This window comes from Pelobates fuscus, chromosome 13 (genome assembly GCF_036172605.1).
Source record: "Pelobates fuscus isolate aPelFus1 chromosome 13, aPelFus1.pri, whole genome shotgun sequence".
NCBI classification, from domain to species: Eukaryota; Metazoa; Chordata; class Amphibia; order Anura; family Pelobatidae; genus Pelobates; species Pelobates fuscus.
In genome coordinates, this window is record NC_086329.1 from 9,427,468 (window position 1) to 9,440,379 (window position 12,912).

At 48.1% G+C, this 12,912-nt stretch overlaps 1 protein-coding gene across 1 annotated transcript in view; it reads right to left on the bottom strand.

The window, feature by feature from the left end:
- CCDC198 (coiled-coil domain containing 198) overlaps positions 1–12,912 on the bottom strand; it is a 35,040-nt gene extending 22,128 nt beyond the window's left edge. Inside the window, exons 1-2 of the mRNA XM_063440440.1 lie at positions 12,635–12,912; positions 2,394–2,479 (exon numbers count right to left, since the gene is read on the bottom strand). Of these exons, the coding sequence (XP_063296510.1) occupies positions 2,394–2,479; positions 12,635–12,842 (294 nt within the window). The 5' untranslated portion in view covers positions 12,843–12,912. The remainder of the gene's footprint in view (positions 1–2,393; positions 2,480–12,634) is intronic.

Consider the following 12,912-nt stretch of genomic DNA (forward strand, 5'->3'; position numbering starts at 1 on the left):
TCTATGTTCATACCCCCACTCGATGTAGATTCCCCAGTCATATGGCCCAACGCAGCAGCCCACACAGGGTTCGTGGCCATATACAACAACCAGTGGTTCCGTGACTCATGGCCTTCCGAAACCTCAACATTACAGGCATTTAACACCACGTCCTCGCTTTTCGAACTTTACCCTATAGTGGCAGCCGCACACACGTGGGGTTCATTGTGGGAGGGCAAAGCAGTTAAATGCCTATCTGACAATGAAGCTACATGCGAGATCATAAATAAAGGCAGATCCGCATCCCTAGTCATCATGAGACTCATGAGGAGACTCACTTGGCTGGCAGCAACTCACAACTTCCACTTGGTTTGCATGCACATACCAGGTCGGGAAAACATTGCTGCTGACGCTCTCTCTTGCTCCAACTTTCAGGCGTTCTTCGAACAACACCCCACGGCGGCCATGAAACCCGAGCCGACCCCCACATTTCAGGACCTGATAATGGACTGACACGGCTGAAACAACACGCACTAACGTTGGCAAAATCTGCTCTGTCAGACAACACCAAGAAGTCCTACGATAGAGCACTCACTATTTTCTCCAGGTTTACCTCCGAACACCACATCACGAACACCTTTTCTATCGACACCATAGTTGCTTTCACCGCTCACTGCCACCTACACCTGAAGCTGGTATCAACACCATCAAACTTTACATCACAGGCCTACAGCACCACTTACTCACCTTATTTCCCTGCCACAAGCCTTTCATGTCATCCTATCTCCTAAAAAACGTCCTGAAAGGTATACTTCACACAGACGGCCCTCCTACAGCAAAAAGGCAACCAATCGACGGGAACAAATTCAAGGCTTTGTCAGATCTGTTAGATTCCAGCCCATTTGAACCTAGTACTAACCGCGTACTCAAAACAGCTATGTATATAGCGTTCTATGGGTTCTTAAGGCCCAATGAGTTCACAGTACATAGTCTGTCTGTAAATATGAGCTACATCAGAATTAGGGATCTGCGAAAAGTGGGTGACCACTACATACTGCTTCTAAGACACTCTAAAACAAATCAGTTGGGACCTCCTACAGAGATCCAGTACTTTCCGACCCATAATAAGTGGTGTCCAGTGACAGTCCTGGATACTTTCTGCCTTTCCCTCAGACACAAACAAAGCTACTCACCCCTACTCACAATTTCCGATAAACCCCTAACGACGGCAAAATTCATATATTACGTAAGGGCGTTATCGGTCAGACTAGGTCATGACCCCATGTCCATCTCAGGACACTCATTTAGGATCGGCGCCGCTTCAGCTGCTTCCAGCAATAACGTACCCGTACACATCATTAAAAAAACTAGGTAGGTGGAAATCAGCAGCTTACGGTAAATACATTCCACAACCAGAGAAAGAACTTAGGAAAGCATTTAAGGAATTGCTCATGTGAATGTATAAAGCATTAAAGTGTTCTGTTTAAAAACCTTTTTGCCCTCATTATTTCAGGCCTACCTGGTCGTCGGTTCAGGCACACCACAACCGACTAGCAATCATCAACTACTACTCCAGATACGGCTTAATATCCCCGACTACAAATATATATATATTACAGTATACTGATTGGAGCAGTTTTTCGCTATTTGGTTCACAGGTTAGCTAAAAAAACGTTAACCAATAAAGGGTTGGATAAAAGGGAGAAATAAAAAAATATATTTATAAAATAATTTTTTATAGAATATATATATATATATATATATATATGTTATTTTTTTTCTCTTTCTTTCTCTTTGGTCACTTCTCACTTGTTGTTGTGTTTTTTTGGGGGGGGGTATAGGTACAGGTATTACTCTGAATCCCAAATCAAACCAACCTGTTTGGCATTGTGCTAGTGGAGTGCTTGGCTATATGCCAATATGGCGTTTTAGAGAAACCTAATTCGGCCATGTTTATATATATATATTGTACATACATCTTTTATCAGGAAGTATTTTTCTGGAGTGCGGGGGCGTGACTAAGAAGGCCTATACTAATGGTGCAACATTCTGCAAATCATTTTTTTTTTTTTTTTTTTTTTGTGTGTGCAAAACCTATAAAGATTTGATCATGCAAAAAAAAAAAAAAATCCTATCCAATGCATTAAAGTTGTATTGGTGCCTTATATGATTAACTAATTGGCTTCCTTCCTGCAGCATTTGAATTCTGCATACAGCAGAGCAGCATTCTTCATGTGCTGCCTATCCACTTACAGATGTGGTAATCATGGTGGATTTGGCATGGCTGGTCTGCAACCAAATTCTGAAACATTCTAGCACTCCATGGACTATGTAAACACTTCTTACATTGAAATAATAAACTGTTACCATTTAATCCAATTTCCTCCATATGAAGGCCAATAAGTTCATCTTACTTTATGTTTTCGAGGTGGGTGTCTCTTTATAATACTATTCGTTTCTCTGTTTTCCATAGGCAGGTCAAGTGGAATCGGTCTGGGGACTTACAAAAAGAAGAGAAGAATATTGATTGACATTGTTTCAGTTTTGGAAGGTGAGTTTTTTTCTATATGTTAGATGGATAATTGCAGTCTTAAATATTATTTTCATGTGTATGATGATACAAAACATTTTAGAAATGGTAACCCTTATTTTTTTCCCCAATTGTTTGTATAATTCATGGATGGGGAACCTTCGGCCCTCCAGATGTTTTGGACTACATCTCTCATCAGGGCCGGCGCTTCCTATAGGCGACTTAGGTAGTCGCCTAGGGTGATCCTTAGGAAGGGGCGCCACCAGGAGCGTCTACCCCCCTCATGCTGCAGCCGTCTGAGTGCTCTACAGAGAGCCTCAGACGGCTGCAGCACTGCCCGGGCCGGCACGTCCATGAGGGTGCACTGGCCCAGGGGCGCAAGATATGAGGGATCAGCAGGAGGGAAGTGCACAGTGCTCCCTCCTGCCAGCCCCTCAGTGTAGCGTGGTCGAGCTCTGGTCCGGTCTGCGGTAAAGGAGCATCTGTTTCCTGTTCCCGGCCGAACTGACATGAAGTGCTCACTAAGTTCACTTTGTCAGTCCAGCTGGGTACAGGAAACAGAATCTCCTATACTGCGGACCAGACTAGAGCTCGGCCCTGCTACACAGGGTAAGAAAGGGGGGTGAGGAGAATGGGGGGAGAGATCACCATGAGTAGGGGGGTGGAGGAGAGACCTCCTATGGGAGGGAGAGGGGGTGAGGAGAGACCACTAGGGGAGGCGGCAAATTTTTATTTTGCCTAAGGAGGCAAAAATCCTTGCACCAGCCCTGTCTCCCATAATGCACATCAGCCATAATGCTAGCAAAGCATCAAGGGAGATGTAGTCCACGGTGTAATGGATCACCTGGCACCCCGACTGGGTACCTCCGTTAAAGGATGCTCTTAGCGCTTCCTGAGGGCTCCAAGCACTCCAGCAGACACCACAACCACCGTAGACTCCTTCAGGTAGCAAAACAGGAACAAGCTCTTACAAGAGCTTAGCAGTGATTAGCCAAGGGAGCATGCAGAGCATAGCAATCCCTTGTAGTGATATAGCAATTCCCCCAATAAGAGACAGGACTCTAGATTGAGGGTCAAGAAGATCTGTTTAATCAGCACCAAAGGGCTTTCTTTTATGCAGGTTTTTACACAAAGTTACCACCCACATGGTCTTGTGGAACAGCCAAACACGTACAATACAGTTAAACACTCCCATTCATTCCAGCAAAATCCTCCCCTCTGCCTGTGATAGAATTACTGTACACAATGGGTTAATGTAATTATCACAGGCAGGAAAATACAGTTTTTATACAATTCTTATAACTTTAACTTTAAGTATACATGCAATATTAATAATATGTAAATAGTTACATATTCTAACTCAGCATACTCTAAATACACACATATCCAAAAAATCTGACAATTCCCTCCAGTGGTTAAAAAGTTAGGTGGAAGTCCCTTTTGACCGACCGCAAGCATGGCTTTCCTGCCCAAAACAGTTCCATAGATCTGGGCGGTGTGGTCGGTCTATTTTATGCAGAAAAAAAACTAAGTCACATTCGAATGCAGCCGAATTCAGCCGAAGCGTAGAAGTTGCAGAGAAGGTAAGGGTCAGCGGTGTTCGTGCCGCTTTGTAGCCGATTTTAGTTCCATGAATTTGACGGCACACACCGCTGACCGCGTTCGACTAAACCACCAGCCTGGGAGGTAAATTGCTTGCACACTTCCACTTGCGTGTGGTCCGCCTGTTCGGTAATTGGTTCGGTAAGCCCCAATTACCGAACCATATAGGAAATAGACTTGAATAAAGTATTTTTACAGTCTGGGGACGCAGTCTTAAAGGGGCATTGTCACGAAAAGTCTCAATATGCCCATACACCCCAGGGCCATAGTCATGAGGCAGGAGGCTGGCAAGCAGGCTTCTCCAAAAGCCATGGGAACAGGGCAATTTGGCACATAGAAAGCCAGTGGCAAATGGCAGTTTGTCACACACAACATCTGGTATAATTGCTCAGAATAGAATCTAAGCGAAATTAATTTTATTAATGTATGCAGACTGTTAATGATCATGATTTCAGCAGAATGATTTAACCAACAATCAAAATCTGCTATTCTTTAATGTGACACGCTGAGTGCCGTATTGGCGTTTACTTGAGATTATAAGGCGTATAAATTAGTGCCAATGTGGGAATGTTTTCGTCCCACAAAACCCTCCCACATACTACACGTGCATACCAACACCAAAGAGTTGATCACAGGGACAACTAGACAGGGTACACATGACGATTTGCTAAAAAATAAAATGTAACTATTTCTTCACTGACGCTCTAAGATCGTTTGCAAATTTTCACCTAATAACAACAGGCACAGATATAAGATGCAATTATACTGGGTAAGAATGTTTCATGGTTAAATCCACATTTAATGGCTGTACTTCTGTTTAGAGTCCAAAGCACATTTTAATTATGGAGATAATTATACAAAATAATTTATTCAGCAATTAGAGGCAACTAAATATTACTAATGGAAAGTATTTGAATATTCTGGGGGCCCTTCTTAAAAATACATTGTAATATCAAGATCTGCATAGCCTACACATACTTTAAATTCGACCTTTTTCAAACCTTTCTATAAAGTCCTCATCGGATTGATATGTAGAGGCTCCTGCGGATTTTCATAGAGGCAGACCATGTGTTTTAATGGACCTATTATTCTGGAGTATGGTGTTTAATTCCAGTGTTTTTATTAAAGGGATCCCTGGGAATTATTCGGAGAGGGACATAACATTTACTGTACGCATTATCAAGCTGTGCTGCAGTTCAATTTAAATATCTTGCTGATATTTGGGAGATGGGGGTTCTACATATTATTCTAATGACCTTTTATGTGTATTTTCAATATATCCTCTTTTGCTTAAGAGAACCATTTAGTTCTGTATCATAGATTAGAGACCTTATTTCAAGTCATGTTCTTATCAGACTCAGTAAGGTCGTCTTTTTTTTTTTTTTTTTTTAATTCTTTATTTTAGTTGTGCATGAGTTATACATGTTCATTTGCAATGCCACAACAGCAGGTGCGAGTTCGATTAATAAACATAGGAAAACATTTGTTGGCAATTGAGGATCTTGCACATTTTGTATCACAAGTGTATATCTTAGCATTGGTACCACTGAGCAGTGGCGGATCCAGAGACTGATCTTGGGAGGGGCACTTTTATATTATTTAAAGAAATAATCCATGCACTATAACCACTACAGCTCTGTGTAGTGGTTATGGTGCCAGGACCCCCTCCCAGAGTAAGTAGTCAAACCGGTTAAGAACAGTTTGACAACTTACCTGGGATCTGCTGGGATATGGGACTGTAGTAGGGCATAGGGGCAGTGGTGTAATGTGAGGGGTGCATTGTGTGTGTGTGGGGGGGCAGTGTATGTGTGTGGGGGGGCAGTGTATGTGTGTGGGGGGGCAGTGTATGTGTGTGGGGGGGCAGTGTATGTGTGTGGGGGGGCAGTGTATGTGTGGGGGGCAGTGTATGTGTGTGTGGGGGGCAGTGTATGTGTGTGTGTGGGGGGGCAGTGTGTGTGGGGGGGCAGTGTGTGTGGGTGTGTGGGGGGGCAGTGTGTGTGGGGGGGCAGTGTGTGTGGGGGGGCAGTGTGTGTGGGGGGCAGTGTGTGTGGGGGGGCAGTGTATGTGTGTGGGGGGGCAGTGTATGTGTGTGTGGGGGCAGTGTATGTGTGTGGGGGCAGTGTATGTGTGTGAGGGGGCAGTGTATGTGTGTGTGGGGGGGCAGTGTGTGTGTGTATGTGTGTGTGTGGGGGGGGGCAGTGTGTGTGTGTGGGGGGGGGGGCAGTGTGTGTGTGTGTGTGTGTGGGGGGGCAGTGTGTGTGTGTGTGGGGGGGGCAGTGTGTGTGTGTGTGGGGGGGGGGGGGGGCAGTGTGTGTGTGTGTGTGGGGGGGGCAGTGTGTGTGTGTGTGGGGGGGGCAGTGTATGTGTGTGAGTGGGGGGCAGTGTATGTGTGTGTGGGGGGCAGTGTATGTGTGTGTGTGGGGGGGGGGGGCAGTGTGTGTGTGTGTGTGTGTGTGAGTGGGGGGCAGTGTATGTGTGTGAGTGGGGGGCAGTGTATGTGTGTGTGTGGGGGGGCAGTGTGTGTGGGGGGGCAGTGTGTGTGTGGGGGGGCAGTGTGTGTGTGGGGGGGCAGTGTGTGTGGGGGGGCAGTGTAGTGTATGTGTGGGGGCAGTGTATGTGTGTGTGTGGGGGGCAGTGTATGTGTGTGTGTGGGGGGGCAGTGTGTGTGGGGGGGCAGTGTAGTGTGTGTGTGTGGGGGGGCAGTGTAGTGTGTGTGTGTGTGGGGGGGCAGTGTATGTGTGTGTGTGTGGGGCAGTTTATGTGTGTGTGGGGCAGTTTATGTGTGTGTGGGGGGCAGTGTATGTGTGTGTGGGGGGCAGTGTATGTGTGTGTGGGGGGCAGTGTATGTGTGTGTGGAGGGCAGTGTATGTGTGTGTGGGGGGCAGTGTATGTGTGTGTGGAGGGCAGTGTATGTGTGTGTGTGGGGGGCAGTGTGTGTGTGTGTGGGGGGCAGTGTATGTGTGTGTGTGGGGGGCAGTGTATGTGTGTGTGTGGGGGGCAGTGTATGTGTGTGTGTGGGGGCAGTGTATGTGTGTGTGGGGGGGCAGTGTATGTGTGTGTGTGGGGGGGGGGGGCAGTGTGTGTGTGTGTGTGTGTGTGTGAGTGGGGGGCAGTGTATGTGTGTGAGTGGGGGGCAGTGTATGTGTGTGTGGGGGGGGGGGCAGTGTGTGTGTGTGTGTGTGTGGGGGGGGCAGTGTGTGTGTGTGTGGGGGGGGCAGTGTGTGTGTGTGTGTGTGTGGGGGGGGCATTGTGTGTGTGTGTGGGGGGGGCAGTGTATGTGTGTGAGTGGGGGGCAGTGTATGTGTGTGTGGGGGGCAGTGTATGTGTGTGTGTGGGGGGGGGGGCAGTGTGTGTGTGTGTGTGTGTGTGTGAGTGGGGGGCAGTGTATGTGTGTGAGTGGGGGGCAGTGTATGTGTGTGTGGGGGGCAGTGTATGTGTGTGTGTGGGGGGGCAGTGTGTGTGGGGGGGCAGTGTGTGTGTGGGGGGGCAGTGTGTGTGTGGGGGGGCAGTGTGTGTGGGGGGGCAGTGTAGTGTATGTGTGGGGGCAGTGTATGTGTGTGTGTGGGGGGCAGTGTATGTGTGTGTGTGGGGGGGCAGTGTGTGTGGGGGGGCAGTGTAGTGTGTGTGTGTGGGGGGGCAGTGTAGTGTGTGTGTGTGGGGGGGCAGTGTAGTGTGTGTGTGTGGGGGGGCAGTTTATGTGTGTGTGGGGCAGTTTATGTGTGTGTGGGGGGCAGTGTATGTGTGTGTGGGGGGCAGTGTATGTGTGTGTGGGGGGCAGTGTATGTGTGTGTGGGGGGCAGTGTATGTGTGTGTGGAGGGCAGTGTATGTGTGTGTGGGGGGCAGTGTGTGTGTGTGTGGGGGGCAGTGTGTGTGTGTGGGGGGCAGTGTATGTGTGTGTGTGGGGGGCAGTGTATGTGTGTGTGTGGGGGGCAGTGTATGTGTGTGTGTGGGGGCAGTGTATGTGTGTGTGGGGGGGCAGTGTATGTGTGTGTGGGGGGCAGTGTGTGTGTGAGGGGGGGCAGTGTATGTGTGTTTGGGGAGGGCAGTGTGTGGGGGGGGCAGTGTATGTGTGTGTGGGGGGGCAGTGTATGTGTGTGTGGGGGGGCAGTGTATGTGTGTGTGTGGGGGGGCAGTGTGTGTGTGTGAGGGGGCAGTGTGTGTGTGTGTGGGGGGGCAGTGTGTGTGGGGGGGCAGTGTATGTGTGTGTGTGTGTGTGTGGGGGGGCACTGTATGTGTGTGTGTGGGGGCAGTGTATGTGTGTGTGGGGGGGCAGTGTGTGTGTGTGGGGGGGGGCAGTGTGTGTGTGTGTGGGGGGGGGCAGTGTGTGTGTGTGTGGAGGGGCAGTGTGTGTGTGTGTGGGGGGGCAGTGTGTGTGTGTGGGGGGGCAGTGTGTGTGTGTGTGGGGGCAGTGTATGTGTGTGTGGGGGGCAGTGTATGTGTGTGAGTGGGGGGCAGTGTATGTGTGTGTGTATGTGGGGGGGCAGTGTATGTGTGTGTGTGTGGGGGGGGCAGTGTGTGTGTGTGTGTGTGTGGGGCAGTGTGTGTGGGGGGGGGGCAGTGTGTGTGTGTGTGTGGGGGGCAGTGTATGTGTGTGCGTGTGGGGGGGCAGTGTATGTGTGTGCGTGTGGGGGGGCAGTGTATGTGTGTGCGTGTGGGGGGGCAGTGTATGTGTGTGCGTGTGGGGGGCAGTGTATGTGTGTGCGTGTGGGGGGGCAGTGTATGTGTGTGCGTGTGGGGGGGCAGTGTATGTGTGTGCGTGTGGGGGGCAGTGTATGTGTGTGCGTGTGGGGGGCAGTGTATGTGTGTGCGTGTGGGGGGGGCAGTGTATGTGTGTGCGTGTGGGGGGGGCAGTGTATGTGTGTGCGTGTGGGGGGGCAGTGTATGTGTGTGCGTGTGGGGGGGCAGTGTATGTGTGTGCGTGTGTGGGGGGCAGTGTGTGTGTGTGTGTGGGGGGCAGTGTGTGTGTGGGGGGGGCAGTGTATGTGTGTGTGTGGGGGGGCAGTGTATGTGTGTGCGTGTGGGGGGGCAGTGTATGTGTGTGCGTGTGGGGGGGGCAGTGTATGTGTGTGCATGTGGGGGGGCAATGTGTGTGCGTGCGTGGGGGGGGGCAGTGTATGTGTGTGCGTGTGGGGGGGTCAGTGTGTGTGTGGGGGGCAGTGTATGTGTGTGTGTGGGGGGGCAGTGTATGTGTGTGTGTGGGGGGCAGTGTGTGTGTGTGTGTGTGGGGGGGGCAGTGTATGTGTGTGTGTGTGGGGGGGCAGTGTATGTGTGTGTGTGTGGGGGGGCAGTGTATGTGTGTGTGTGTGTGGGGGGGCAGTGTATGTGTGTATTGGGGGAAGTGTGTATGGGGGGGCAGTGTATGTGTGTGGGCAGTTTATGGGGGGCAGTGTGTGAATGTGTGGTTAGGAGTGTAAGGGGGCTTTTTGTTAAAAATAAATAATGTATAAAATTAAATAAATGTATGTCCCCCCTCCCTACTTACCTTTACTGGGAGGAGGGGGACATTTCTTAGTCCCTGGTGGTCCGGTGGGGGATTCATTGGTGGTCCCAATGGAGTTCCCTGGTGGTCCCATTGGTGAGAGTGAACTCTAGCCCGCGCTCCAGGGCTAGAGTTCACTCTCGCGAGATTTGGAGCGTTGCCATGGTAACCGCGGCAACACTCCCTGCTCGCGAGAAGAGGACCCGGAGGACCTGCAGGCTCCTGCCGGATCCTCTCTCCCTCCCCTGACAGCTGCCAGCATGGTGTCTGCGGACTGGGGAGGGAGATCTGTGATCTCCCCTCCGGTCCCCAGGCACATTGCAGGGCTGGCACTTGGACATTAGCTTGGCAGGGGAGAATCTGGGGGGGGGGGGGGGGGGGGCGGGGAAATTGCCCCATTGCCCCCCCCCCCCCCCTGGATCAGCCAGTGCCACTGAGTTGGTATATATAGGAAAAACGTTTCAACTACTGTTATATAGTATATGATGATGCAAGGCAGACATGTCAAACGTGTTAACTACAGGCTAATAGTCTATCCCTGAGGGGAGCATACTGAGTGGTATTGCTTTCTGATCTGAATGAAGTAAGTTCGTCTTTTACATCTATTGAACAGCTCGCTGAACCAGTCTGGAAAGCTATCCAGATTTACATATCGGACTTGGCAGACAGAGGTCATTTGCTAGTTCCCAAGGTAACCAGCGTCTGTCCAATGGGAGTGTGCACACCGTGCATTTTCTGGGCTGGGCTAATGTATAGACAGGCCGGGGCAATGTCAGCCATTGTGACCCCTCCCTATTGAAATACACCTGCGGATCAGTACGTGATAACACCCCCCTAATGAATTCTCCTGTTCCTGGAATTTTCTGCCGCAGTCTGTCGGTGCTTAGGGGCACCAGCTACTCTTTGAATTACCCATGCACTTATCGAAGGAGACCTATGAAGTCAATGGTTTAATCTCTCGATCCTATCCACCTCCCCGCAGCTCCCTTTCTCCTTCCTACTCTCGGTCAGGGCCGTCTTTAATGTGGGGCAAACGGGGCAGCTATCCCAGGCCCAGGAACACCTGGGGGGTCTGAAGAAGCTGCCCCATGGGTCCCCCTGCCCTCAACGATTTATTTTTACCCTCCATGAGCTCCCAGATGAAAATGTCAGTCATGACTGTTGTCTTATGCCATACTTTACATTTTGCCCTTGTTTGTATATATGCTACTTGTACTGATAGCACCCATCAGCTCTTATGCTGTCTCCCCCCCCCTCCTCCTCCAAACATTAGTTTTGTCTATATATTATCAAATGGTTGTGTACACAAAAGTGGCCTTTTCTTAAGCAAATTGTATTTTTTTTTGCTAATTTGTGCTTCCAGAAAAAAAAACTGTACATTATTGTATCATGTAATAAGAGACTTTTGAGCGATGCCATGAAATGTTACCTATAAACAGAAAGATTCTAACTGTCTGCTTGGCAGCTGGGAGGCGTCACTAAGGGGATATATTGAAGTACAGATTTCTTTTGCAATTGTCCCTTTTAGAAAATAAACCGCCAGGTATAGGACATTAACCGCTAAAAGTGCTTAAACTAAACCACATATCACTTGATACAAACGTATAAAATGTTTTTAATGATCGATCCGTTTAAACCCCACTACCTGTGTATATTACACAGATCCAACCCAGAGTCAAACAACAATCTAGAAAAGGCAAACCTGCAAATCACAACGGCGTTACCTTTGTTTTAAAACTTCAAATTGATCGGCAGTGCAGATTATTAACTGGTCTTAATTAAACATTAACAAAATCCTTCCCTTCTTGTGCTGACTTACTCTCCATCAAGGACTAATAGATTATTATTTTGATTGGTTAATGATAAACTATAAGTGCAGTAGAAACGTGACGGATGTATGTAGATGTTATGATGAGGAAGTCGGACACAGATTGGCCGCCATTTAATTTTTACTCGTGTGAGCGTGACTGTTAACTCATTGTTTGAATGCAATGCCATGATGTCCCTCAATCCGTTTCTTTATAATTCTTTGATTAAAGGAACACTCCAAGCATAACAACCACTGTAACCCAGTGTAGTGGTTATGGTGGTGTCCCATTGTAAGTAGTCAAACTGGTTTTGCATGGATTGACAACTTACCCGAGTCCCCCTTGTGCCTGCAGGGGGCGCCAGATGTCTGTATAGAATAAAGAGTTGATAATAAAGAGCCACACCTTTGCGATAATGCTTAGCGCTGTAGGGCTAACTCGATTTTATCCTTTAGGAGGAGAAAAAAACACAGGCTGCAGCTAGGGGCCCCAGGGAATTTGTCAGACAATTCTAAAGGAGTTTGACAACTACAGCAGGCAATTTGCTCATCGCCGCCCACCCATCGCCATGTTCGATCTCCCTTTGCAAAACCCTCCAAAATCTGTTCTTTATTACCCTTTTAAGAAATCACGTCTTCGGACATAAATTGCACATTTTCTCTTTGTTAATAATTGTATGTTCCTCATTCCATGTTGTACATCCCTGAACCAGTTACTCCGTCTTCTAAAGTACACAAAAAGCTTACAGCCCTAGGAACTAGCTGTCACAAAGTCTGACTTTATCCAAGTCCAACAACTTCTCCTGAATTATGTCTAGTATCTCTTTCCCCTACAAATACGGCCTTTAACTTAGTGCCGTTATTATTATATTGTTACAAATGTATAAAAACATTTTTAAAATAGATTTTGTTGGTTGTACTTTTCTCACAAATCAAAAAAGTATTTCCTACATTCTAAAAAATATTGTTTCCTGCTATGTACTTTATACTCCTAAATCATTATTCAATAACCACAACCACTTCAAGAGTTTCTCTTGAGTCATTCTAAATAGTATTCCTTAAAAAACCATTGATACAGTGTGTGTGTTATCTGTGATCCAGAGTTTGGAATGAAACATGAGGCACAGGGCTAAGCCTGGTTTGTTCACAAGTATTGCAATATCCCAATATTGGGCAGAAATTTGTATGTGTTTGTTTGAGATGCAATAACATACAGTACTCCTTATTTGTCATTACCTGGTACACTGCGTCCATACAGGGTTTCTCGTAGTGGGGGGAGCTCTCGTTCCCATGTTTCCCTTTTCTGATCTAATCCTCCAAATGTCGAAAAACTGTCCAATCTATTGACAAGCAGGTTGGCAGTCTGTGCAATGTGGTCATCTTTAATTTCAAGAGGTGCAACCTTCGTCACCTTGTGATTAAATTTTGAGTTATTCAATCCCATTTTACACAGAAAAACACAGAAGCACCGTATAAGTATTTCATTTGACCAAAACAAGTATTTCCCCAAAAAA